At 56.8% G+C, this 25,913-nt stretch overlaps 6 protein-coding genes across 6 annotated transcripts; 1 reads left to right on the plus strand and 5 right to left on the minus strand.

The window, feature by feature from the left end:
* Positions 1–372: 372 nt before the first annotated feature.
* On the plus strand, positions 373–2,233 carry B0I36DRAFT_97045 (pyridoxal phosphate-dependent transferase). Its single transcript, XM_046163670.1, has 3 exons — positions 373–741; positions 811–870; positions 967–2,233. Exons 1-3 carry the CDS (start codon positions 547–549, stop codon positions 2,038–2,040), a joined length of 1,329 nt encoding a protein of 442 aa, XP_046015909.1. The 5' UTR covers positions 373–546; the 3' UTR covers positions 2,041–2,233.
* Positions 2,234–2,781: 548 nt separating this feature from the next.
* On the minus strand, positions 2,782–4,278 carry B0I36DRAFT_373142 (general substrate transporter; the record flags this gene model as incomplete). Its single annotated transcript, XM_046160166.1, has 3 exons — positions 2,782–3,018; positions 3,107–3,773; positions 3,845–4,278. The coding sequence occupies 3 exons, from the start codon at positions 4,276–4,278 to the stop codon at positions 2,782–2,784; spliced, it is 1,338 nt and encodes a 445-aa protein (XP_046015910.1).
* Positions 4,279–6,767: 2,489 nt separating this feature from the next.
* Positions 6,768–7,121, minus strand: B0I36DRAFT_347546 (uncharacterized protein; the record flags this gene model as incomplete). The annotated part of the gene is made up of 1 exon (XM_046156585.1): positions 6,768–7,121. The coding sequence occupies one exon, from the start codon at positions 7,119–7,121 to the stop codon at positions 6,768–6,770; it is 354 nt and encodes a 117-aa protein (XP_046015911.1).
* Positions 7,122–8,005: 884 nt separating this feature from the next.
* Positions 8,006–9,771, minus strand: B0I36DRAFT_361145 (adenylosuccinate lyase; the record flags this gene model as incomplete). Its single annotated transcript, XM_046158443.1, has 5 exons — positions 8,006–8,883; positions 8,980–9,066; positions 9,135–9,149; positions 9,215–9,374; positions 9,451–9,771. 5 exons carry the CDS (start codon positions 9,769–9,771, stop codon positions 8,006–8,008), a joined length of 1,461 nt encoding a protein of 486 aa, XP_046015912.1.
* A 4,516-nt stretch (positions 9,772–14,287) lies between these two features.
* Positions 14,288–16,724, minus strand: B0I36DRAFT_373162 (uncharacterized protein; the record flags this gene model as incomplete). The annotated part of the gene is made up of 3 exons (XM_046160168.1): positions 14,288–16,260; positions 16,348–16,534; positions 16,680–16,724. The coding sequence occupies 3 exons, from the start codon at positions 16,722–16,724 to the stop codon at positions 14,288–14,290; spliced, it is 2,205 nt and encodes a 734-aa protein (XP_046015913.1).
* Positions 16,725–23,752: 7,028 nt separating this feature from the next.
* B0I36DRAFT_238468 (P-loop containing nucleoside triphosphate hydrolase protein) lies at positions 23,753–25,895 on the minus strand (the record flags this gene model as incomplete). Its single annotated transcript, XM_046149619.1, has 3 exons — positions 23,753–24,639; positions 24,699–24,906; positions 25,005–25,895. 3 exons carry the CDS (start codon positions 25,893–25,895, stop codon positions 23,753–23,755), a joined length of 1,986 nt encoding a protein of 661 aa, XP_046015914.1.
* Between the last annotated feature and the right edge of the window lie 18 nt (positions 25,896–25,913).

The raw sequence follows: 25,913 nt of genomic DNA on the forward strand, positions 1-25,913 counted from the left end.
TCGGCTCCGTCCCTGGCAGCGCCTGCAGTTCCGGTACCGTAATAGCTCCAGCTGGGACGGGTCCCGGCAGGCCCATGTGGAGAGGGCGCAGACAGTTGGGGACACCGAGACCCAGTCTGGGGGTCGCTATGTGGTAATGTCCAAGAACTCTGCAGGGCAGATGACGGATCATTATCCCATGGGATGCTGGAGACCGCGAGCAGGAAGGATGGGAACCCCGGCTGACACGGAGTGCTTGCTTATCACGCAGGACAGAAGAAGAAGAAACGCCAGGCGGTGCTAGCAACGTGCCTAAGACGCACTGCATCAGACGGCCGGCCCGGGCCCGCCCCTCCCCCGCCGTTTCGCAGCAATTCAGCCTGTTGTTCCCAACGTCGCTCCTGCCTCGAGAGTGACACACACTTGCAGCAGGCAGGCACCTCTCGGCCCACCCCCAGGCCTGCACGCAGCGCAGCAGGCACACTGCCGCGTACCTGAGTCCCCGTCTAGACCTTTATAACACAACCCGCCCCGCCATCGCTTGCTCTGCCTCCCTCCTCTCGCAAAATGTCAAAGCCAACCTCTTCCACCCCTTCCCCCTCTTCCTCCTCTCTCGCCAGAGTCAAAAACATTGCCGGCCACATGTTATCCCCCGCCGCCACCAGCTTCACGGCCCAGGTCGTCCCTCAGGCCCCCGAGGATCCCCTCTTCGGCCTGATGGCGGCCTACCGCGCTGACAAGGACCCCAAGAAAGTCGACCTCGTATGTCTCGCCCGTCTATCCCAAACAGCCTTTGTGTCCAGGAATCGCGTACTGACAGCGCAATACTAGGGAATTGGCGCCTACCGTGACAACAATGCCAAGCCGTGGGTGCTCCCCGTCGTCAAAAAGGTATGGTTTCCGCACTCTGACGTCACGCCAGCCCGCCCTGCCCGCGATATCCGCGCCTCAACATCGCACCATCACTGACTCACGACACTTGCACAGGCTGACGAGATCCTGCGCAATGACCCCGAGCTCAATCACGAATATGCCCCCATCGCCGGTATCCCAACCTTCACCGGCAAGGCTGCTGAGTTGATCCTCGGTGGTGCCGACTCACCCGCCATCAAGGAGAAGCGAGTTACCTCCGTCCAGACTATTTCGGGCACCGGTGCCGTCCACCTGGGCGCCCTCTTCCTCGCCAAATTCTTCCCTGGCAACAAGAAGGTGTATCTGTCCAACCCTACCTGGGCCAATCACAACCAGATCTTCACCAACGTTGGCATCCCGATTGCCCAGTATCCTTACTTCGACAAGGCGACGAAAGGCCTCGACTTCGAGGGCATGAAGAAGGCCTTGCTTGGCGCCGAGGACCGCTCCATCATTCTGCTGCACGCCTGTGCCCACAACCCGACTGGTGTAGACCCGACTCTTGACCAGTGGAAGGAGATTGCCCAGATCATCCGGCAAAAGTCACATTTCCCTTTCTTCGACACAGCTTACCAGGGCTTCGCCACTGGCGACCTGATGAAGGACAATGCCGCGGTCCGCTACTTTGTTGAGCAGGGATTCGAGCTTGTCGTTGCTCAGAGTTTCGCCAAGAACTTTGGTCTCTACGGCGAGCGCGCCGGCTGCTTCCACGTCGTGACTGGCCCTGCCTCTGACGCTCAAGAGACGATTACCCGCATCGCCTCACAACTGGCTATCCTCCAGCGCTCAGAGATCAGCAACCCTCCGCTTTACGGTGCGCGCATTGCCAGCACGGTGCTCAATGATAAGGCGCTCTTCGCCGAGTGGGAGGAGAACCTGCGCACCATGTCGGGTCGCATCATTGACATGCGCAAGGCGCTGCGCAGCAAGCTCGAGGAGCTCGGCACCCCGGGCACCTGGAACCACATTACCGACCAGATCGGCATGTTCAGCTTCACTGGTCTGACAGAGAAGCAGGTGCTCAAGGTGCGCGAGGACGCCCACGTGTACATGACCAAGAACGGCCGGATCAGCATGGCGGGTCTCAACACGAATAATGTCGAGTACGTTGCCAAGGCGTTTGACAAGGTCGTCCGGGAGACGCAGTAGAGGGAGTGATGGGAGTAGACTTTGTCTTTTTTTTTGCTTTTTAGCGATGTCTGGCGACGAGTCCTCGTGGTCTGCTTAGAAGTGCTCTGCGTCCGGGGGCTTTTTGTGTTTCCAGATACCTTTTGTAGCAGTGAAAGACCAAGGATAAAATTTGAGATGCCCCTTGCTTCTTGCTGCCTCACTGCACACACACTGTCCTTATCCGGTTGGATGCCTTCAAAATCGGTGCAACAAATATGATCAGCTCAAGCAATCCGCATGAGTGCGTGCCATGGTAGCCAGCAGCTCGTAGCCCGGGACCTTCGGCTCAGTGCACCACCACTCTCCATATCCCTTTACTCTGCTTCTTTTCAAATGTGCGAGTGGTCTTCCCTGGTCCTCATTGTTATCCGAAACCGGCAGCCATGCGGCATATCGACCCACTTTGGACATGATTGGCACCACGGTAGATGAACGAGTAATGAAGCACGCCTCGATGTATGGATTCTATCCTTAAGCATCTCATATCACACACATATATATATCTAGCCGCTGAGGTATCATGAAAAGCAAATGGTATTCCGCCCGCCTCACACACAGATCCAATCAATGGTATTGAACACCAGGGAGGGACCATATCCATGTGAAAGACGGGGGAACAAAACAGGCAAAACGATCAGGGTCCCCAAATTCAGAAAGGAGTCTATGTTTGTCATCATCACGTTTCGAGTTTGACTGAAATGCGGGAGTCTTCTAACTAATCTAGACGGAAGTCTCGTTGACCGTGGCGACGATCTTGCTCTCGACGAGCTGGGCCCTGGGCTCGTTGTCCTTGTTGGCCAGGACCGGGTCGCTGAAGTGGTAGCCCTTGAACTTGCGCGTGGGCACGTTGTTGTTGTAGAGGTAGTCGAGCTGCTCGAGCGAGAAGCCCTTCATCTCGGGCAGCATGAAGAAGACCCAGCCGATGGTGATGAAGGAGAAGGTTCCCCAGATGAAGCCCTAAGAAAGAAGTTCGTGTGAGCCCCGTAGTCAAAAACATACATGGATGGGTGGTCTTCCCAAAAACCCGAAAACAAAGAACACTCACAATTCTGCTCCCGAGGTTTCCAAAGTCGGGGTTCTGGATAAACGGGGACACCGAGGTGACGAGGAGGGACACGCCAAAGCCCAAAAAGACGGCCACGGCCTGGACGCGCTCTCTGTTGCGGGTCGGGGCAGACTCGGCCGTGGTGATCCAGATCAGAGGCGACTGGATGCCGAAGCCGGCCTGCCACAGGATGATGAGGGCCATTGACGCCTTCTGGCTGCTGTCGGTGCCGGGGTTGAAGACGGTGACCAGGATCGCGACAATGTACATGGTGACGCCACACACGGCCGAGGTGGTCATCATGATGGTGCGGCGACCAAACTTGTCCGGTAGGATGTGGCCTGATAGGATGCCCACATAGTAGACCATATTGACTCCCATGAGAACGGGGAAGACATCCTTGACCCCGGCGCCCACGAGGAAGGATACGATGTAGTTGACCATGTAGCCGGAACCTTGGGCCTGCTGGAGACACTGGATACCAGACGCAATGAGCGTGCGACGAAGGTCGGGGCCCTGGAGCAGGTCGGCCCAGCCAGTAGCGGATTGCTGCTCGCGGTCCTCCTCGATGGACACCTGGATCTTGGCGACGTAGTCGGCGGCATCAAAGTTGTTCGAGTCTGTGCGGAACAGGCGGTTGGCGGCAGCAACAGCCTCCTCAATTCGGCTGTGGGAATACTTGTCAGCACACAGCTTTGCAACACCACAAAAGGGTGACAGTGAGGAAGAAGAACGCACCCTTTGGTGACGAGCCACCTCGGACTCTCAGGGAGGAATGGCGAAGCAATGACCATGCACGTGGGAGCCAGCAGCTGCAGACCAATGGGGATCAAGTACGATGAGGCAGTGCCCATGGTGGAGGTCGCGTAGACAATACCGGCGGCCACGATGTAGCCGATGATCTGGACGTTCTGGTACATGTTGACGGCGAAACCACGGGCAGGGCCAGAAGACGACTCGGAGAGGTAGATTGGCACAATGTTGGCGGCCAGGCCCATGGACAGCGCTGCAATGAACTTGCCGCCGACGAACTGGTCGAATCTGGGGTGCTCGCCTACGGCACTGGTGATCTCAATGACGACGCCGACGATGGAGATGGCACCGGTGGCGATGAGGGAGAGCTTGCGGCCGAGGAAGTTGTTGACGTAGACGGCAAAGAGGCAGGCAATCATGATGCCGGCGGACTGGATGGAGCTGCCGAGCGACTGCTGCTGGGTGGTGAGGTTGCACGTCTCGACGCCGCCGACCATGGCACAGGTGCCGTAGTCGTGGAGGAACTTTTGGGAGCCGAGGATGGTGCCCCACCAGCCATTGTCGAAGCCGAAGAGGAAGGCGCCGAACGAGGCCATGAACATGCAGCCGAGGGCCGTGGCCGTGGTGTCCTTGAGATATTCCAGCATGGCGGCGGGGGGGTGGGGTGTCAGCTGGGAGGAAGGCAGTCAGTCGTTGTTGTTGTCGTCGTACTTTGTCGTCAATGAGGCAGAACAAGGCCGATGGGGGAGGCCCTTGGCGGCGGCAGGTCGAGCAGAAGCAGCGCTGCAGCAAACAACGAGCCAAGCAAGCAAACAAGCAGGCAGGCAGGCAGACGACAGCGAAGCGGGAGGAGGCCAAGGCGCCGGGGTTGGAGGGAGGAGGGATTCGCGAGTGGATTTATAAGGAGGATGGATGCCAGACGCCCGTGCGGCAGGGCTGTGGCAGCAGGAGCAGGAGCGCCGGCTCCGTACGAGGGTCCGTCCAGTGGTTATCAGGAAGAAGAGATGGGGAGAGCTGGGAAGGGGGTCCCGTCCAGTCTGGCGTGCCCCAGTCCCCCATCTGGGGTTCGCTCTGCAATTAATTGATCCATGGCAGTAGCGATCGGAGGGGCTCCGGCTGCCGCTCGGGGCAGGCAACTTTAGAACTAACCACCCTAGGGTGCGTAACTGACTAGCGACGCGTACGCTTGCTTACCTCAGGCAACTACGTGGGCAGTCAAGTATCAACTTGCTGCCAGGCGCATGACTCGCAGTGGCCATTGCGTTTGCTTGTGCTTTTCCATTCTGCAGCCAGCCCGTGCCCTCATGGGATGGGCGAGAGCACAGCAACAGACCACCACCACCACCGGACCAAACTCCGGCGCAGCACACACGCGGCGGAGAGCATGCAGCAGCGCCCCGACACCCCTGGTCGCCCATTCCCAACGGAACGGATCCCGGCCGCCCACACGCAGACTGCACCCTAGACTAGGTAACAGGCCGCTTGGCAGACCAAGCACAGTCCCGCGCCGGCCTGGCTAGGGCTGGTCTTCCAGAAGTCTGTCTCACCACCGACGGCCCCTTTTTGCTTCTTCCACGCAGAACGTGGGCTCCCAACGCCGATTCCAAGACGGGGCAGACTTTGTTTGGCATCCCCCCGGGACTCAACTGCTCGACCCGCCCAGCCCACACCACGCAGCTGGGGGTCCGCCCCTGATTACGCCGAACCCGTTCGCAGCGCCCTTTATTGGCCGATCGCGTCGCACATCGATTGCCAGTGTTACCCTCGCGACTGACCAGGCTGCCGGAGCTTATCAAGGCCTCCCGCACCCCCATCCCCGGCAAGCCGTCGGAACATGCAACATTATCAGTCATCGCCGGCCGAAACCTGCCATCCGACCGATCACACATCGCCCGGCGTCGCGCCCTTCGCGATAGCGCTGCTCCACACATGGCCAGATGCATAACCGTCACGCCGCTGGCTGTCAGCGGGCGTGGCCGTCGCTCCCTAGTGGCAAGACACCGGCACGTCCCAAGCCATTGTCTCGGTCACAATCGGCGCTGGTGGCTCCTCAATCGCATCCAGGCATGAGACCTGTGCCGTGGGCTAGACTCTGGGCGTGCCGGACGAGCATGACTTTGACGGAAGAGGGCGTGCATTAGCTTCCCCAGCTCCCATCTCCATCCCCAACCCTGTCAATTCGTTGAAGGCTATCTCGACGCCTTTGGACGTTCCGTCGGAACGGGTCCTTGATCGTGGGCAGCGAGCATCTCTTCCCCACACATATCGTCGAACATGCCCCGCAGCGCTCCCAAACCCCATACGGCCCAATTCACGAGGTCCCAATTTCACCATTTCACGGGCCGTGTCCAGGCACAACGGGGAGAGACCACGCAGCTGGCGGCACCTCAGTCTTTATTGCGCTTTCAGCTCGTACACGTTGTAAGCGATAAGGCGCTGTGGGCACGAGTGGTCTGATGGCTTCACTTGCGGACAGGATAGTGTGCTGGCCGCATGCTGCGAAGCTGGCAACTGCTCGAGATGCTGTGTTGGCAAGATTCATACATATGGATCGTCGGGAGTCGGCATGGTTCCCGCTTGAGAGAGCTGATACGCGCAATCGTCGGCTACAGAGTCAACTTCCCGCAGCGGTATCGCTGACCAATGATGCAGACCCTCCCAGAGACCGGGACACACACTGATCATCTGCTCTGCGAATCTACGCGCCAATGAAACATGTATCCCTGTCATTGGTCAGCCTCATCTTACTCCATCCCACTGGTGCAACTCCACGGTCTCCTCAAACGCCCCTCCTGATTTGCCATATCGCAGCATTATCGGCTTGGTCTTGATGCCTGACACCTTGACGGATTGTTGAGGCATACTACGATGATGCTTACCATTCTCTTGTCAGGATCTGCAGGCTCGCTCATGTCGTGATACAGCGCTTGACCGTGGGGGTGAATGTCATGAATGCAAGTCGCCTAGTTGCGTGGAGCCTGGCAGTAGTACACTGATGGTCGATGACCGAAGCACACATGGCTTCTGGAATTCTTAAAGTCCTTGACGTCTCCTGAGCATCAGGCACAGCTGATAATGGCCAAGCGTTAGTGCTGGGCGCGTTAGTGCTGGGCGCGTTAGATATCGTGCTATCTAACTGTGGCCAGCGTGTGGCGTCATCGCGTGGAGGCTCGGCAGTTCTAGACCGCACTAGATCATCGAGACCGCGACGCACCTCGGCCGCTTTCTTGCGCCTGTCACGGAGAACAGCTTGCGACTGCATCGTGTTTATCCGTCCGTTGGGCGACTTGCAATAGTTGTCCAAAGGATGTGTCAAGGGGCCAGCCTTCGCAGCACTGGCTTGCGCATGAAATCATAAAGTTGAGTAATGTAACATGGAATAGCAAATGGGCCATTTGGGGATATAATGGAGAACCTAACTCGTTGTCCAGTGCTACCTAAGAGTATATATATAATGCCTCGAGCCCTCTATAGATAGGTAACCGCCTAGGGACCTAGATGTATAAGTCGTCCGCTATATCCTTGACAAGGAGCTCTATAAGCATTACTTCTCTGAAATAAGTAGTAATTACCGTCCGACTAACTAAATGCCTTGGTCCACAACCCTTGTCCTTCTACGCCCCAACGAAGGGAGCAACGACACGGGAGATTCTCAAAACAACATGCATGATCCGCTTCTGATGGCGGCAAAGCGCGACTTGGCGGAAAGCAAGGAAGCTACAATCTATGGAAGCGTCCGCAGCATGTCTGCACTTTCTTTTTGCTCGGCCCTGAGAAACAGGACTCAGGCCAATCGAGACAAATTGAGGCGCGCGCAAAGCTATGGAGCGCGGCAAACTGTTTCTGAAAAATCGGTGCCATCCATTCCTATGTCGTGTCTACTGAGGGCGTGGAGAGCTTGATAAGCGCTTCCCGTTTTTCTTCTGTTTCTTCCCTCCCCAGACACATTTTCTTAGAGCAGAATGGACATTACTTCATAAAGTGGAATTACCACATTGGTCGGTTTCTCACTAGGCAAGTTTTGCGAGAGCCCGTGGGAAAAAATGTATATATCAATTGTGAAAACGTAGACTTTTTTCGTGGGCACCTTGCCTCCTCTCCTCTAATCTTCCCTTCCCTTCCGAGGAACGCCGCCGCCCCCTTCTACTACACGTGCAGCTCCGTGGTGGCCGTGTTCTCAAAGATGGCCTTGTACGGCTGGATCTTCTTCTCGACGACGCCGCCCGGCCCGCAGTAGCGCTCGACAATCTGGGCGCTGCGGCCGGTGTAGAGCTCCGGGCGGAGCATGTCGTCGATCTCGCCCCAGATGGGCCTGAAGAACTCTGTGGCCTTGATGCGGTCGACGAGGTCGTTGTGGCGGCCCTCGTGCTTGACCTCGCGCCCTGCCTGGTGGGAGAGTACGCGGATCTCCTCGTGGGCGTCCTGGCGCGACACGCCCTGGGCGCAGAGCTTCATGATGATGCTCTCGGTGATCATGAAGGGGAGCTCCTCGTGCACGCGCGCCGCGACGCGCTTGGGGTACACGACCATGCCGTTGGTGATGTTGTCGAGGCTGCCCACGATGGCGTCGGCCAGGAGGAACATCTCGGGGATGTCGATGCGGCGGACCGCGCTGTCGTCGAGCGAGCGCTCCATCCACTGCGTGGCCAGCGTGTTGGCAAAAGTCGCCTGGCGCGAGAGCAGCTCGCGCGACAGGGCGGCCACGCGCTCCGACCGCATCGGGTTGCGCTTGTAGGCCATGGCCGAGGACCCAATCTGCCCGGACTCGAACGGCTCCTCGGCCTCCTTCCACGCCGCCAGGTGCCGGATGTCGCCGGTGATCTTGTGCGCGCTCGCCCCCAGGCCGCAGATGGCGTTGGCCACCAGCATGTCCACCTTGCGCGTGTACGTCTGCGTCGAGATGTCGTAGCACCCGGAGAAGCCCGTCTTCTTGCACAGCAGCTCGTTGAGCTGGTCGCACTTGGCGCCGTCGCCGTGGAAGATCTCGAGGAACGAGGCCTGTGTGCCCGTGGTGCCCTGGGCGCCTATAACGTTTTTCAGGTCTGGTAAGTAATGCGTCTCGGGAAACCGACAAAAATGGGTGACGACGGTACAAGGGGGAAAAGTCGAGACAAACTCACCTCTGAGGAGCAGTCCGTTTCTGGCGTGCTCGATGGCCTCGAGGTCCATGACCAGGTCCTGGGCCCACTGGGCAGCGCGCTTGCCGACTATAGTGGTGAGGTCAGTACCTGCGTGTTATTCTGCATCTGAGAGAAAGCATCCGTCTATGGCATACCCGTGATCAGTTGTGCTGAGGAGACTTGTGTTAGCATGACTTGTTCTCAGTGCAAGCATAGACAGACCGGAGAAACATACCTGGCTGAAGGTGAGTGTAGGCAAGGGTTGGCTCCGCCTTCCACTCCATGGCGAACTTTGACAGGTTGGAGATGACCTTGGCCAGCTTGGGCAGGAGCAGGTCCATGGCGTCGCGCATGAGGAGGAGCTCGGCGTTGTCGGTGACGTAGCAGCTCGTGGCCTTGTGGTTGGCAGCTGTTAGTATGGTTGGTACAGCCGGGATGGGATATCGACTGAAAATGAGTGACAATACTTACACCGTAGTGGATGATGCCGGCGGCGGCAGGGGCGACGGCGCCAAAGGCGTGGACGTGGGCCATGACGTCGTGGCGGCGGACCTTCTCCTCGACGCGGGCGACCTCAAAGTCTTGGTCGGAGACGGTGAGGTGCTGGCGCATCTGGTCGAGGGCCTCTGGGGTGATGGTGTCGATGCCGAGCTCGCGCTCCGACTCTGCGAGCAGGAGCCAGAGCTTGCGCCACTGGGAGTGGCGGGAGCGCTGGCTGAAGAGGCGCGACATCTCGGCACTGCAGTACCGCGTCGTCAGAGACGTCTGGTACGTGTCGTAGGGGGACGCCATGGCTGGTGCTGTGCTGTGCTGTGTTTGTGTTGTATAGTGTTGTGATGCCTGGATGCCTGGATGGACTTGGCCGTGTGTGAGCATGCAGACCTCTTGTCCCTCTGGCTGCTGGTGTGTAATAACAAGTGTCTGGCACACCTGGCAGGCTGTTGTTGATGTCCTGGACAGACGATGCTCTGGCAGCAGGGATATGTTTTCGTGATAGCCATGTCATGTCATGGTGGGGTGGCGGCGGCGGCCCTTCCTGCCAGAAAAATCTTTGGGCCGACGTCGGTAGGGGTCCACCCAGCACCGCTCCCATCGTTGTGATTGGCCAATGGGCCGGAGCTATTATCGTGCCCCTCCACTTGCCTGGACCTCCCTCGAGCATATAAATCATAGACCTCTGATATCTAGAGCAGTATTGCGTGGCTTGCATTGCCTGGTCGCGGCGGCATTGATGTGTTTTGATACCTGCCAGGCGAGCTACCTTCTTGCAGCCATCGCCAACTCAACCCTCGACTAACATCAATATTCCTCCGTCGCGAATGGGTACAACGTCAAACTCGCCTGGTTGGGGGAATCTTAGGTCAAGTAAGGTGGCGCCAACATCTCACCAAGGTCACCAAAAGTGTAACTCGTCTCCAGTAAGCATCGGCTCTCTCCTTCAGTGATGAAAACTGGAACAAATGCTTCACCTCACGTACTTCAGGTATAGCACGCACCGACTGGGATTCGTCAAATCTACCAGTCGATGGCTCCTGTCTCTGAAACTGCGCAACTCTAGGTATCTAGCGCTGGCGGACCTCAAAGACTTTACTTAGTGCCATTGACCGGTTGACCCATAGCTGTACTAAATCGTCAATGAAGGGACATTACTGGGTTTGTGAATAGCAAGCACACGGAGTTCCCCACAGAGCTGGCGGTGGCGAAGTTCCAACACATGGGCGGTCCCCCTTGCGTCCAAGAGTGAATACAACTCTTCAGCGCAATGTGAAGCATGTGGAGAGCCAGAGAATTGCCAGTTTCTGGAGGCTCTGACGCCATTGGGAGCCTGTGAAGATATCGAGCAGAGTGCACGACGATCTTGGGCTATCAGTGGTAAAGAAGTCATTGACACGCTATTCCTGATGCATTGGGCGAGTGAAAGACCGCATTCGAGCGGGTAAGTGGCTCAGTTCGCCTTTTCCTACATGCTTGCCAGGTACACCTGGGCACACAATTACATGTGCAATCGAAAAGGTACCTGCCCAAGCACAAGCATTCTGAGGTCAACCATGCCGCTCCTGAGAATCAGTCATCTGACATCCAACTCCGTAGAAATAAAATTTTCGGACGGGCTCAACATCCCAGTAATGGAGAGACCACCTTCCTGGAGAGATGAGCCGGCATAGAAGCCTTATCCAATAATGCCCCATCATGCACAGAAAGTTATGCTGCTGTGGGGAGGGCCAGCAGGCAACCCCTACAATAACTGATTTATCAACAAGACCCCGTGTGCCACTGCCTGCATCTCGTTATTAAGCTGATGAAGATGTAAGATCACATGCCTCAATAACACCTGAAAGCCAAACCCCAGCCCAAGTTCTCCAGGGCACTGCCGCATGCAAACATCAGATGACCCGACGAATCGCGACAAAGCGCCCCGTCTTCACCCAGAAACCCTGCTACGAGAACACACATGGGGGGGGGGGGTTCTTTTTTTTTTTTTTTTTTTTTTTGGTTTTTAGCGGTGCAAGGGTCCAACGTCCCACTGCAGAAACAAGATCCCGTGACGCCAATCGGAGAAAAACGGGGGGGGGGAAGGCCCAGAAGAAAAAACACGGCCAAGAGCCGATGAACGACCAGATCGGGGGGGGAAGGGGGGTAGGGAGGTTGCATGCCTTCCCGGGCCTCCGCGCTGCTACGGCAGGCGGGCGCATACGTGCGTGCGGACGTGCGTGCTGCCATGTATGCAGATAGACTGACAGACCATAGCCACACACAGCCAGCCACAGAGACCAGACACACACACACACACACACCACGAGGCGCGCGCGGTGCATATGACTCAGATCATGACCCTACCCTGCTTCTAAACCTAGCCTGTCTGTGCATAAAGCAATGGAACACAAGCAGCGCCTGGGGGGGAAAATAAATAAGAAGAGGGTCGCGGGATACGGGGCGGTAGAGCAGTGGGAGTGGAAAAGGGTAGTAATGACGAGTCCGGATGATCATGCGCCTATGCCCGCAGGCCCCCCTAGGCCCCCTGCCGGGCCGGCCGGCATATGCCGACACCCTGGGCGATATGATGATCAGAGCGTTGCAGTGTTCGTCGTCGTGCGGTGCAGGATATAATCAGTGCCCGTGAAGAGGGCGTGTGTGGGAGGGGGGGCGGGAGACAGAGAGGCGGGTAGAATGGAGTCTGGGATTCCGCGAAAATGTGTGTGTCTTGGGACAAAAGGAAAACCCCATGGCGGCGGTGAGCAGGGCGAACGAGGTGAGGTTCCCGGTCCCTGTTTGACAGGTGCCATGTCAGGTTACACAGGGATACATCATCGTTCGTGCGTAGAGAGACACCAGTCTCAGATGCCCGGCCACTGGCATGATCCCAAGAGACACATGTGCTTTAATACAACGTCGGCAACTGAAATACTGTGCTTCGAGAACGGAGCAAGGCTGCGTGGGCATCGCGGTACGGTCGAATAGCTTCCGTTGAACACCCAAACGCCGACACCCTCGAGAATCGAGATGCCCAAGCTGGCAGCAGTGACGCGGGGATAGGTAATCCAGAAGTTGACTGGCAAGGTGTTCAAGAGAAGCTTTGCCGCACTAGCCGCCGAGAACTTCCCCCATGCACCGCCTTTCGATGGACGGTACAGCCAAATCTCGAGGAGCCACCTGCAGGGACGACGGACTCAGTGGAAGCCCATGTTCCCCAACCAGCCTCCATCGGCTCTAGACCCTCAAAAAAACCCCTATGATCAATTCTGATACCACCATGTGTATCTCCTGATATCAGATGGTGGCTTGGCCTGACCCCGTCCCAGTCGCCCGAAAGCCTCCCCTGCCGCCTCGACGCGGTTGACCCTCTTCTTCCCCTCCAACAAAGGAGCAGGTTTATTTCATCATATACACCCCATCGGCGGCGCCCATGGGACCCTGGCACACACACAACCACTATTCCGCCACGGCAAGGATGGGCACCGCGCAACGGCGAGCCCTGATTGGCTGCCTGCGGCCGTATGCAAGATGGCAGCTGACCACTCAAACTCACCCGCGCGCGGCTGCCGCACCCACACCACACCACACCCATGCCACCACCCTCCCAAGCCACCCCTTGCCCACTTACCACCACCACGCGGCACATATTGAAACCCTGCATCTCGAGAGAGCAAAGAGCAAGAGAGTGGCGCAGATAGAGAAAGAGAGAGGACCAGAGATGGAGCGGCGGCGCGTGCGTGCGGGTGCGTCCCGTGCCTTTGCTCGCCTGGTGGTCCTGACCCGCATTCGGTCGTCCGTTGACGGCCACAATCCCACCCTGGGACTATCTCTCTCTCTGTATGTATGCAATGTATGTGTCTGTCTGTAATGTATGCGTGTGTCTATGCAGGCGTGTGTGTGTGTGTGTGTGTGTGTGCTAACAATAGACACGCGGGCAAAACCCCCGCTCAACACACACGCTCTCTATCTCTCCGCGTCTCGTCATGCCAAGCAGGCAAATACGACCGCCCATCCAACGTCCTGTTGGCCCACCACCAACACGAGTGCCTCTGATCTCGCTCTCTCTTTCTCTCTTTCTCTCTCTCTCTCTGTTTTCCCCATCATGATTCAACGAGGTATTGCCGTGCAGCGCACATGGTGGCGAGATAGCTGGCCACCCCCTCCTTCTTGGGTCCCCGCTCCTCCTCCATCTTCCCATTCCTTGAATCAAGCCAGGCAGCAGCATTTTGACGATATGCCGGTGGGCACAAGGAGCGTCATAAGGACAAAATGATGGGAAGGAAACCCTGCTGTGTGTGTGTGTGTTATGTGCGTGTCGCCATGGAATTTACTTTGTTGTTTTGCGTTTAGATCAGAACCAAGGACGATCTTCACAAATGTTCACCCTCGTGCGGTTCGATTAAGTCGATTGCATCAAAGGCTATCCGCCATACAGTTTGGGCGCGAAGCGCCATCATCGCCAGTAACGCCTGCAACCAAAGACAAAGGAACACACACAAATCCGCAAGCCAAAGCCTAGTGCTTACATGCACCGTGCCTCCAAAAAGGGTCGTTGTTCCTGTTAAGGAAGCATCGTGGCCCATTTACATCCGACTCCGAAACCCTGCTGGAACCCTGAAACAACACAACGACGTCACCGATCGGCTGTCGCTTCTGCATAGTGGCCGAGCTCCCACCCCCACCACGGCCTGTCCACGGCCCATCCACACCACTTCACGGATCCCTTGGGGGCACTCGCCGACGAGCCCGACCTCTTGACTACTTGAACGCCCCTGCCTTGTTTTTCCTTTACACCGCACTCTCCAGTCCAGAACTACTACCCGTGCAAACGTCTTCACTCTCGATGGCCGCGGTCCACATAGTGGGCTCCGCTGTACACCTGACCATGATGCTGGTGCCCGCCATATGCCGCAGCTCCACTCCCGGAAGCAGCCCCGTAGCCACCAGGCACTCCCGCGTCCCAGCGGCCGTGCAGCTGCGGCGGCATCCCGTATTGATGTGGGGCCTGTTGCTGCTGCTGCTGATGCCTGGGGTCAGCTACCCCTCCCCCATGTGGTTGGAGTCCTGGTATCCGACCGATGCCTGCCTGCTGTGGCGACATGGGCTTGATGGTCGGTGAGAGCGCCCGGCTCGATGGGTAGCCGCCCCAGCCAGATGCGCCGCCCGATAACGAACGGGGTGATGGCATGGTAGGATGCGTCTCTGCTGCGGAGTAGTTGTTTTCCGGCAGGCTTGGGGTGTGCGAGGTCTGATACAGCCCAGGGCTGGCGTTGCTGATGGGAGTCAGAAGCGCTGGCGTGGCGCCAGTCGGCATTGTTGTAGACGAGGGGGAGGCGGACTTTTGGACAGGGTTAGCCAGCGATACAATCAGAATCTTCCAGACACGGGGACTTACGTATTTCGAGATGATCTTCTTCAATGCCTGGGACAAAATCTTCCACGGGAAGACCTTGACATCCTTCTCAATGTTCCTCGGCTTCGGGTTGGGGAAGGCCATGATGATCTTGAAGAACTCTTCACTGTCCGCCTTTGCCTTGCTGACAGTGGCAGGGCGGAACCCTTCGAGGTTGCGTCGGATCCGGTTCTTCTCTTCCACGGTGAACCGAGCTGGCGCGGCGACCAGCTGCTCTAGCAAGGAGATGGTGTCCACGCTGGTGACATAGCACTCGTCCTTCTCTTGCCAGTAGATGCAACTTATGCAGATGCTGTTCGGGGGCCGCTCGCTGACGGTCACTGGCCGGAAATTCGTGATCAGAGTCGAACCCTTTTGCTGCTTCGTGAACAAAACGATCCGACGCCGGTTTGTCCATTCTTCAGTCGTCCAGCCCCGCGCCATCGAGTCAAGGTCGCCTTGGATCTTCAGGACGGCCTTGTTTGAGTAGAGGGCATATGGGTTACCGTACGCGCCCGTACTTGAAGATCCAGATGACTGTAATGTGCTTGTCCGCACAAGCTGGGGAGTCGTGGATGTAGGCATAGGCAGCGAAGTGATGCTGGGACGCGTGATGGTGGTGTGGTTGATGACGGGACTCCTGGACTCCAATGATGATCCGTACGGGCTCCAAGAGGGTGTCTTGAGCGGAGGCGGTATCCGAGGATACTCGCCACCCATGTATGTCAGTCGCTGATACGGAGCGGCCATGCTGCTGTGAACAAGGTCGCCGTTATACCCCCCAACGACTCCTTGCTGGTCCGGATGAGGGTATCCGAATGCGCCTGTCGAGTTGTCGCTGACGTGCTCCTGCCCGTGCTTTTGGTGCTCCTCCCTGCCACCAGGTGACTTAGACCCCTTCCTGTGCGAAACTCCGTCGTCATGCGGGCTGCTCACAGCACCGATGCTGTGCTCAATTGTGAATGTGCCGATTTCGACCGTTGCCATTGTGTGACCCTCAGGGCTGTCTACTGAAAGGGACAGCGGCACAGTGACACTGTCGCTCCTCGTGAGGTGATGGTGCGGTACCTGTCCGCTCACAGCATAAAGGTGCCCAGAACCGTCGCTCGCCTCGCGGATAGCGTGAGCTGGGACACGATGGTCTCCAAACGCGAGATAGAAGTGACTCGTGACCTCGAGCAAATCATACAAGGCTGATATCTTGACGTTGATCTTCGTGCCCGCTGCACCACTGCTCGGCACGCAAGAGATCACTGTCGGCAAAGCTACGTGGCCAATATATGGCGCTGCAGCACTGTTCTCTGCGAACGCCATATGGCTGAGCTGTGACGCTGCATTGTCGGCCTGGGCTCCATGGAATTGATGTGGAGGGTACTGGTACTGAGTATCTTGATACGTCCTCGCGGAGTCGAAAGCTGACATGGAGTGTTAGTCTATATTCGTTTGCTTAATTTCACGAGATCACTGCCAAGAGTCTGATCTCGTTGAAGGGCTGCACGCACAATGCATCTGGGGCAACTGAGGTTTTGCGTATGCCGCCATGGACAGGAGACCAGTAGGGGACTCCCCTCGTCGGTCTCCGCCGTTTGCTCTGGCTGCAGCTTCCTCTTCGTATCGTAACGTCACAGTCTCAGGCGACTCGATGCTGTCAGCGTCGACGATGATGAGCCTGTCTGGTTGATATTGGGGCTGCAGAACCACGTCAGTCTGGGAGCGTCGAAGATCTGGTGAATGGTGATGGCGGCAGTGGTGGTGGTGGTGGTGTCGATGATGATATTGCTGCTGTCGTTGGGTTTGAGATGGACGTTGGAGGCAGTCTCATCGAGTGACTTACCTCGAACAGCTTATACGTCGAGAAGTCAAATTTCCCGTCAGACATGGGGAACGTCTGCTGTGCAGGGGAACAAGTGTTCCAGAGTGAGAAAATAAAAGAAGACTTGTTTCGGGAATGGTGGTGCTAAAGAGTGCAGAGTCGTCTTGGGTGCGGGTGTCAGTGATAAGTACGTTCCAGAGCATGGGGTGATCTAGGGATGGGGTGGCGTACTGCGTTGATTGGTGTCTTATGTGCAATCGCTGGTTTGAGTGGATGGCCAGTTGCTTTTGGCTTCTGAGTGGTGAAACATGTGCTCAAGTGGCCCGTAGATGTGCGCTGGGGTTCAGTGCAGCCGAGCGAGGAGGAGAGACAGAGTACCCTGATGTTTCTCGTTCTTCTCTTGGATCGCCTATTACTTCCAGGATATGCGCTGTGAGGAAGCAGCACAAGAGAATCCTAATGATGGTGTTGTGTGGTGCATGAGGATGATTGAAGCATAGATTTTGGGTTGGCAGGACGTGCAGACACTTACAAGTGGCAGAGCTGTTGAGTGCCAGTCTTCTGTAGTGTAGAAAGTGAAAAGTAGATGATGTTTCTTATGCAGCTTTCCGTGCGTGTTCTAATCGAGAGGCATGCTTGTTAGCAGAGGGTTCGCGGCTCTGCACGAGCATATGGGTGGCTGACAAGGATCTCTTGATCACGTTCGTTTGACGGCGGGAGGCGACTGAGAGAAACCGGAGCGGGTGATTTGAAGCTCGCGGGCGCCTTGGTACCGCGGTGAGATTGCAGCCGACGTACTGGTGAATGCTGTGGGAGATTGCTCAAGAATGAATGTGAGACGTGATCACCCAGGCTGGAACAAGATGGACAACGAAGACTTAAAAGGCTCCAGCGGAGGAAAAGGACAGCTGGAGCCATGTAGCGTTTTGCGGGCGTGGGCGGCATTCATGAGTGTTGGGGAGTGGGAGTGGGAGGGTGTTCGTATGCCGAATTCCAGGGTGTGGTCAATAGCTGGACCACATGGTGTCTGGTGTCAAGGCCTCAAAGTACCTTTGACATGGGCTTTGTTTTTTCTTTGGACCGGGTGCACTTGTCCAGAGCCTCCACTCTTGCTTGCTTTTGCCATGTCCCTCCTCTGGGATGCCAGGTACCCTCACGGCTGTTGTGACGTGGGCCCCGCAGAGACCACTTGCACAGGCGACTGGCCCTCTCAGATAGATTGGTTGGACAGTGACTGATATCCCTCAATGTATGCTGAAGGCGGTTTGGGTGCCGCTTCACTACTCTGTCCGAGCATCACGCGGGATCAAGACCGTGGCAGGCATCCACCCCAACTGCTTTCTTACCCCAGCAGGAGGAGCGTATAGCAGTCTTCAGGGAGATCATGGTTCAGTGGCTGTGATTTCATCCAGACATGGGCATCGAGCAGAGCAGACCGACCACGGAGTGTCGAAGGGGCGTCACCTCATCCGGAGTATCTGGAGCGGCACCGAAGAGTGGCCCCAGCACAGCCTGAGGGCTGGCTACAGAAACACCCGGAAGGCTGGGGGGTGAAGACGGCTAGGATCTGTGACGTGCAGGCCACGGGGACGGCTAACGGAGCAGGGGGGGCACGCGCAGGCAAGGAGTGCCAGGGATAAGCTGGCCCCAGATCGGACTTACCCTGCTGGACCTAGGTAGGCCTGGGAAGGGCCCACATACCACCCTTGTACCCTTACGATCGACGTCGACAGTCTCTCGTGGACGCTTGCCACGGCTGTCTGCGGATCCTGCCTCGAATGCCCCAAGGCCGTCGGCACGCCTGTCCACAGGGACCTGCTTCTACGGCAAGACTCAAGGCGCTGCTCTTGCGTAGCGTCCTAAGAAGCCGGGTGCTGTGCCTGTGCGTACGTGCCGTGAGTGAATAGGGATTTCTCAAGGTTTCCGATGTTCCGCTTGAGAAAATTAGAACCATTGGCCGAGTGTCATTCGTCGTCGTCGTCGTGGAGCGAAGGGACGAGCGGTGCAGGGAGAGTGTCTGCCGGCTGTCAGCTATCTCTTGGGTTGCGGAAAGCGCATGTACGAATGCGGCAGTCTGCATGCACGAGGTCGCGCGTCTGTGCAAGTCATTGGTCAGCTGCCATAGCAAGTGCGGCGCCGATTGGGCAGATCTGCACGAGGATGGTGATGCCCACACCACCAGCAAAGCCATGGAGTGAGGGATGGCCCCGGGCCCATGTGCGGCAGTAGTTGTCCTGTTGCTTGCTCGTCGACGATGTGCCGAGTCCTGGCCCAGCGACGACATCCGGGTGCAGTACATTCGGTGGCTGTCGAATTGCCCCTGCCCCGCCACCCGCCATCCCCGTCCTTGCGTGGGAATAGTGCCGCTAGCTGGTGCCGGCGCGTGCTGGCTGCTTAGCACCAGATCGATGGATGACAGTGGCGCGTGGATCCACTTGCTCCTGGGATCTTGGCGAGGGCGACGCCCCAAGTTGAATCTGGCAGGTGGGTACCAGAAGCAATGCGTCGTGCTGAGGGCCACGAGCCGCCAGAAGAACCTTACTCTGTTGACATGGCCTTGTCCTCTGTAAACTACAGCCACTGGCTCGGCCTCGTTGTGCTGTGCGGGCATGGGCAGAGTCGTTGGGCGCTCGGTTCGAAATGCACAAGGCCTGGCTCCATTTGTCATGCTGGTGGCACTTCCAGCCGCCCACCAGCTGTGGCCCTGGAATGCTGCCACCTGTGGTATCCTCACTGGCTGGCGGCGGCTTTGGGCGGCTTATCAAGTCTGGAATGTCAAGCTGACTTACAAGAATGGCGGGAGGGAACAGTCGACCAGGCTGATCTAACCACAATTCGCTGGCGAGCCAGTGCCAGCCAAGCAGAAGGTTACAGATGCGGACCCGCCGTCCAATTTCGGCAAGAAGCGTTGAACCTTGGATCGTCGTGGTCGTCGTCGTGGTCGGCACAGCTTTCGGCAGCAAAATCCTCGTGGCGGTGATATTGCTTGCAAATTTCGGTCCAGCAGGAGATTCAATATTGCATGCGATGTCACGTCCCAGGCAAGGCCTCGCCCTTGCGTTATATAGTTCAGGTAGGTGTGTGCGGTACTGTGGTCCCTGTTCGGTGCAACATGGAGGGCCAGCGCCGGATTCTGGAAGCGGGTTTCGGGCAAGGACGGACTGCGGAGGACCCGGGGGTTTGGGGAGGGACGAACCGCGTGTGACAGACGCTGGCAGGCACAAGGCCGCCCGGCCAGGGTCAGGAATCAAACATGACGATGCGGCGGGCAGCCCGCAACGGCAAGACGGCCCAGGGCTGGGGGACGACAGGACAGGCTGGGAGGGCGGCGCGGGCATGCTGGCTGGCGGGCATTTCGTAGCTGCTGTCGGTCGCACAGACAACGTCGGGTAGAGGCTGGTCAGACTCGAGCGTGGGATGATGGGATCGTGGGCGGCGTCACGTTGTGCTCTCGCGCGAGAAGGGGGAATCGACGCACACAGAGCAGGGAGGGGCGAGCCATCGAATTGTGGGCATGCAGGGCCAGTCAGTGAGCACCTGCCTGACTGCCTCAGGTGCTTGCCTGCCTTGCACCTGCACGCCCTCCCTCCCTCCCTCTCTGCCTGACCCTACCCTGAGGAACCCACCACGCCCACCCCTCACCTCTCCCTTGACACCGTCCCCGTGGCTTCGCACCACCACCCATCCCCACCCACGACCCGCCATCACCAGCAGGTGCTGCCTGTACACACGCGATGCGTCTCTACGGCCGTACATCGCCTGTCCCCAGTGATAACCACAAGTGACGCGCTGACCCCCAGCCGTCCACAGGCCGACAGCATGCCTCTCTGCTTGCGTCTGGGCCTCGCTGCTCCTAGCCTTGACCGCCATCACCTGCTGTCGCCCCTTCATGCAGCTGCGGTCCTACCCGACCTGTGCACTCGCTTACAGCACCTCACCTGGCCTTGCCCATCCACGGCCTAGAGCTCCCGACACACCGCCATAGATGCCAGCTCCCCACAGCTTTGTGGACAATGCTTTTTTCTTGCTCGCTGGCTCGCTCGCCACACATCCCAAGGCATGGGTATCAGGTCAACTGTTGGTGAGGCTCAAGAGAGACTGAGTGTCTGGCACAGCCCTCGGCAATAGCAATAATTACCTGGCATGTCAGATGAGTGGCGCGTGCATGACCTGGGCGCAGTGCGTATGGCCAGCACCGTCTGGATTCTTCACGCAGCCCCTGGCCCGAACCAGGCCTGGTGGTGGCAGGGCATGAGACGACTTGTCACATTGGCGACGTTCATGCCAGGTACTGCGATCATGTTCCAGATCTCGCCGGGATCCCTGCGGCAGATCATCCGTACAGCTCCTGGTCCACGGCGGTAGACGTTGGCCCAGTGCCGGATCATTGCCATCGTTCGAATGTGTGGCTGCTGTGGCTATCGCCATCCTCTCCAGTCGTCCACCTAGTACGCATGCATGTGCCACGACAGCACTAGAAGTCAGCACCCATTTCCGGATATTCCCACCATTCGTCGAGGCCGGGACCAGTGTCCCCCAGTGCTTCCAGCAGCGCAACAAAAAGAAAGCTAGGCTTGGCTTGCATTGCCTGTCCGGCAAGACGGCGCCAATCCTGCAGCCACCGCCGGAACGGGACAGTGGAGTCGTCCTCGACAACCTTGCCCTCGGCTTCAGGCGCCAGAGACCATTGGGTCGAGTGTGGAGCAACCCCGTTCCCTTCGTCGCTAACTTTTAAGTTGCTTTAGTGCCCGTACTTAGCTCGATCCCAATCCACGATGCTCTGCCGACTCCACCAGTCCTGAATGAGCCAATTGCGCCGCTCTACTCGGACTTCCAACTTGCAGCCCACGAAGGAGTCGGTTGATTGTTGATGCAGAGGCAGATCCCACATTTCGTCACTCGCAAAAGCTGACGGTGGCGATCGCGCAACGATTTCCGCCCAGATGCTGCGAGTAGTCATTGAAGCTTCGCAACCTGCTCCGGATCGGAATCGAGGACGGAGATGCATAGTACGGCCGCCGGCCTACACGGCGACCTGTCTCGAAATCATGTCCCTGCCAACAGGAAGTAGTGATTCAGATTCAGGACCCCTGTATCGTGTTACAGAGATCACGCAGGTAGCCTTGACACGCTGTCGCGGTTCTGTTGCAGTGTTTCCTTGGCCGACTTGGAAGGTCTGCGACTAGTGAATGCCAAAATAGCACCATGCTGTGCTGTGCCCGGCGATCGCGGTTCCCTCCGCACGGCAGATCCCGCTCGGCTATCATCCCAATTGTTTTGTATCACATCAAAGGCCTCGAGCAAATGCCGAAGCGGCCAAATCGATGGTCTGGCAGGATCGCCCGGACGCCATCGAAACGGAAGCCGGTGGCGCATCTGATGGGATAGCGGCCACTTGCACGGGGAGTATGAATGTTGCTGTGGCATTTCTGTGCGCCTGGGGCCGTGGTTTCTTTCACAGCTCTTGACACCACGGAAGACCTCGCTCAACGATGCAGATTGGGCGTGGCCAGCGTGCCAACACGTCGAGCTCGTCGAACAATCCGTCACGTCATTTCTCGTGCTAGCTTGACGGGGTAGGCTCACCGAAGCCAATGTCAGGAATCCCATCCATGTCCGTGGCTCCCACCAGAGAAGTTGGGAAGACTAGTGAAGACGCCCCACATTTATTCAATGGTGCTCGCCTATCGTTGTTTGGACAAGGCCACCGTGACGTGACTGGAGCTTCAAGTGGCTCTCGCGAACACGATTCTTGACGGCCAGGTGATACTTCCTGCATCAGGAGGCCTGTTTTGAGAGCACATACAGTGCCAGGACCTCAGCGCGAGACTCCGCGACTGCGCGCGTGCCGTCTGCCTGGGTGAGACAAGACAGAAGGCTAGTCAGGTCAAGGGGTCCTCCCCGCGATTACGAAAAATGAGGATCTCACTGCCAAGGCGCAAGGATGAGTGACATCCTGCAGGCTCCCGCCGGCGGCGTGCCTCATCTCGGCCTGTGCTGCTTCGATCCTGCCGGTGGCCGTGTCAGCATCGTGCTACAGCCCACCTACCCTCAAGCTACACAGCAGATCACGTCGTCACGCGGTCGGTAACCACCACCGCACGGCGTGAGAGGGTGTGTTCCGGAAGTCACCTCTATAAGGCACAGTCACAGGGCTCCGACAGCACAAGGCTTCTTTGTGGTCGACGATGTGCACCAGATTGCCCATGGGTGTGTCTGGTAGCACTGAAGCTGTCCGCGCCCGGGCTGGCTGGGGATTACGTCCGTAGTCGACGACTTGCACCGTTGCGCAGGCTACAAACGGCTGAAAGACGACACCGAAATCGAGCACTTGCGCCGTGGACCAGGAGTCACGAAGCATGACTAAGCAAAAGAACTATGTCAAGGGCACCTCCATGCTCGACCATGCGCAACCTGGAGCAGATGCTTGGAACAAGCTGATAAGAATCAAGGGCTAAAAGGTAGAATCACAGCTACTAAAGCTCAAAACACGGTTTCGAGCCGGGTTCGCATCACTGGGCAGGAAGGAACCCCAGTAAGTGTGAGATAGAGATGGCGTGAGCAGTAACAGCGGTCTTTGATTCTCATCGTATGGGGAGCTGCCCTCCAGTCGACCATTAGCAATGCCGAGGGCGGCTTGAAATTGAACAAGCTGCACTTAACGCAACACTCTCTCCTTTGCAAACCGTATGTCGCTCAGAGAAAAATAAAAATGCTTAATTTGCCTGTCTGCTGGGGATGGTGTCAAGTGGTTCTTGACTGGAGGAGAATGCTCCTTCGAAATTCCCTAGACTTGTCCAGCAGCGGCACTGGAAGAAGTCGTGGAACGGAGCAATTACCAGAGCCAAAGCCCAAGACGCGATGAAGCGGGTTTCACATAGATGGACTGAAGTGATGCCCCTTGGAGAAAAGATCCGACCGTAGATGACGAGACGCCCTAAAGCCATTGCTGATTTGGGTCCCGAATTTCTGGATACAGTCACAAGGACTGGAAAGTCCCCACAGCTGCATAAGAGGAATGTTACACAGCGATTTGGGGTAATTGGAAGGAAATTCATTGAAAGTCCGAACTCATGGATCTCTACAAAAATCGATCATCTTAGCTCGTTCTCTCTGGCAATGATGTCATCCGAGTGCCGGCCTTCCTTTCCATCTCCTAGAAGCTCGCGAACATCGCCCTCGCGCACATCCGCCAAGTACTTGTCGAATTTCTCCGAGACCCCGATGGTCTTCTTGAGGGATGCGAAGTTCATCTTCTTGTTCCTGAACTCTGCAAGTTGTCTCGCTGTCGTGATGGCGTTGCGAATTTGCCGACCATTCATAGAATAATCAGCGAGATCATCGAGATGAGCTTCAATGTCGTCGAAATCGATCGTGCCATGTTGGCCGAGGCCTTGAAGTCTCCCTAGAAAGTTTCTCCAGATCTGCTTCCGTTGCGCCCTGTCGAGCTTCTTGTATGGCAAGGAGATTTGAATGCGGGACTTGAACGCCTCATCAAACGTGCCAACCCGATTCGTAGTCAGGATCAGAATGCCGTCGTAGTATTCGAGGGCGCGTAGGAACACAGATACCAGAGCGTTGCGGTGGAGATCCTGCAACGTGCGCTGCTCGAGGAACACCTCTGCTTCGTCCAGAAGCATGACACAGTTCCACTTCTTGCCAAGATGGAAAATGGATTCCAAGTAGTTCTCCACCTTTTCGGGCTCGGTGCCGATATCTCCGCACGTGACTGGATAGAGCGGCTTCCGTGCGAGTTCCGCTACAGACTCGGCCGTGAAGGTCTTTCCTGTCCCTGGCGATCCATGCAGAAGCATGATGAGTCCATTTCCTTTGTTCTTGATGAGATCGGTACTAGTCTCGGCGGCCAATTGCTTGCTGACTAGAGCTTCTATCAGCTCCTTCATATCCTCGTCGGCAACCAGGTGGCTGAAAGCTTCATCATTCCAGACTACGTCACGGATCTTGTCGACCTCGATCTCCTCTGGATATCTAGCAATCAGTTACGCATTCAGAATATCTCAATACTTAGGCACAACGTACTCCATTTCTTGCGACGAAAATCGAATCCAGGAATGACGGCCGGGAATAAGAAAATGTCTGGTTCTTCTGGGTCACAATCGTTATCGGGTAAGCTTGAGTCTTTGTAATAATTTTTTCCAGGTAGGAAGATGGTCTTTGTGTACGAGTTATCGGGATGGAGTTCCTTGTATGTCTCGAAATCGACCATAAATCGTTCTCCTTCCTGTGACTGTTGGACAACATTTGCTTAGCAAAGGAATTTATGATGCAGATAAAAATGTATTATTTGCGAGGGCCACACCCTTGTTGATATGGCGAGGGACTCACATCTGACTGTTCCTGGCAAGACACAAATCTCTGCTGCCGGCATTTCCAGTATGTGCGTCCGCGACGCGATAGTCGCTCACGCGTCCCTGGCTCGGCGAAGTCCAGTGGAAAAAGCTTCAAGCTTTTAATGTCCACTTCACCGTCATTTGGAATATCGATGACGTGTCGTTCGAAGTTACGTCGGAACAGTCCGTCGAACACGATAGATCGAGTATCGACGGAGAGCGAGGCAGTGTTGTCCTTCTCTTGTACGGATAGTGTACAACCGATGGCGAGACAACCAAGAGTGAGAGGCCCAACTCTGCGGAGCAGTACAGTTCCAGGCCTCACAAGATACTCCAAGGACCATTGAGAAACCTTACCCTCGGCGAACTGGTCGATTACCCTGTCGTACAGCTCCCCATAGATTTCTTCGATTGTGTTGATGAGCTGAGACACCAAACGAGCTTGATATGGTCCGATAAGGGTCAAGTCATATGATTTCCTGCAATGGAACCACCAAGTGAACGGTCCATGCATTAGATCGCTCTCATCAAATCCCGGGAAGTCTGCGCGGAATGTTGGGAGTGAGTCGAGAAATGTCGTCATTGCCGAGACTGTGTCCCTGAAGACCAGCTGAACATGGTATTCAGACGGCTCAGGCGGGGGGAGGGCGACGTTTGCCTTGATCTGTTCATCCACAGCCTTGCGCTGGTGGTCCACATTGTATTCCTTGTATACTATGTAAGCAACGTCTCCAGCCTTCTCCACATACCTCTGGGGATCTTGGATGAAGTGGGAGAATTTGAGTTGAAGCGCGCCATCATGTTGATTCCAAACTGGAGGGGAAAGAAAGACAGCTGAATTATCGCTATCCAGGCGGTGGAATATCTGCACTCGACGCGCATCCATAGTCGCCTTCTCTTCCAC

Source organism: Microdochium trichocladiopsis (assembly GCF_020744255.1).
Source record: "Microdochium trichocladiopsis strain MPI-CAGE-CH-0230 chromosome Unknown B0I36scaffold_3, whole genome shotgun sequence".
Taxonomy (NCBI): Eukaryota; Fungi; Ascomycota; class Sordariomycetes; order Xylariales; family Microdochiaceae; genus Microdochium; species Microdochium trichocladiopsis.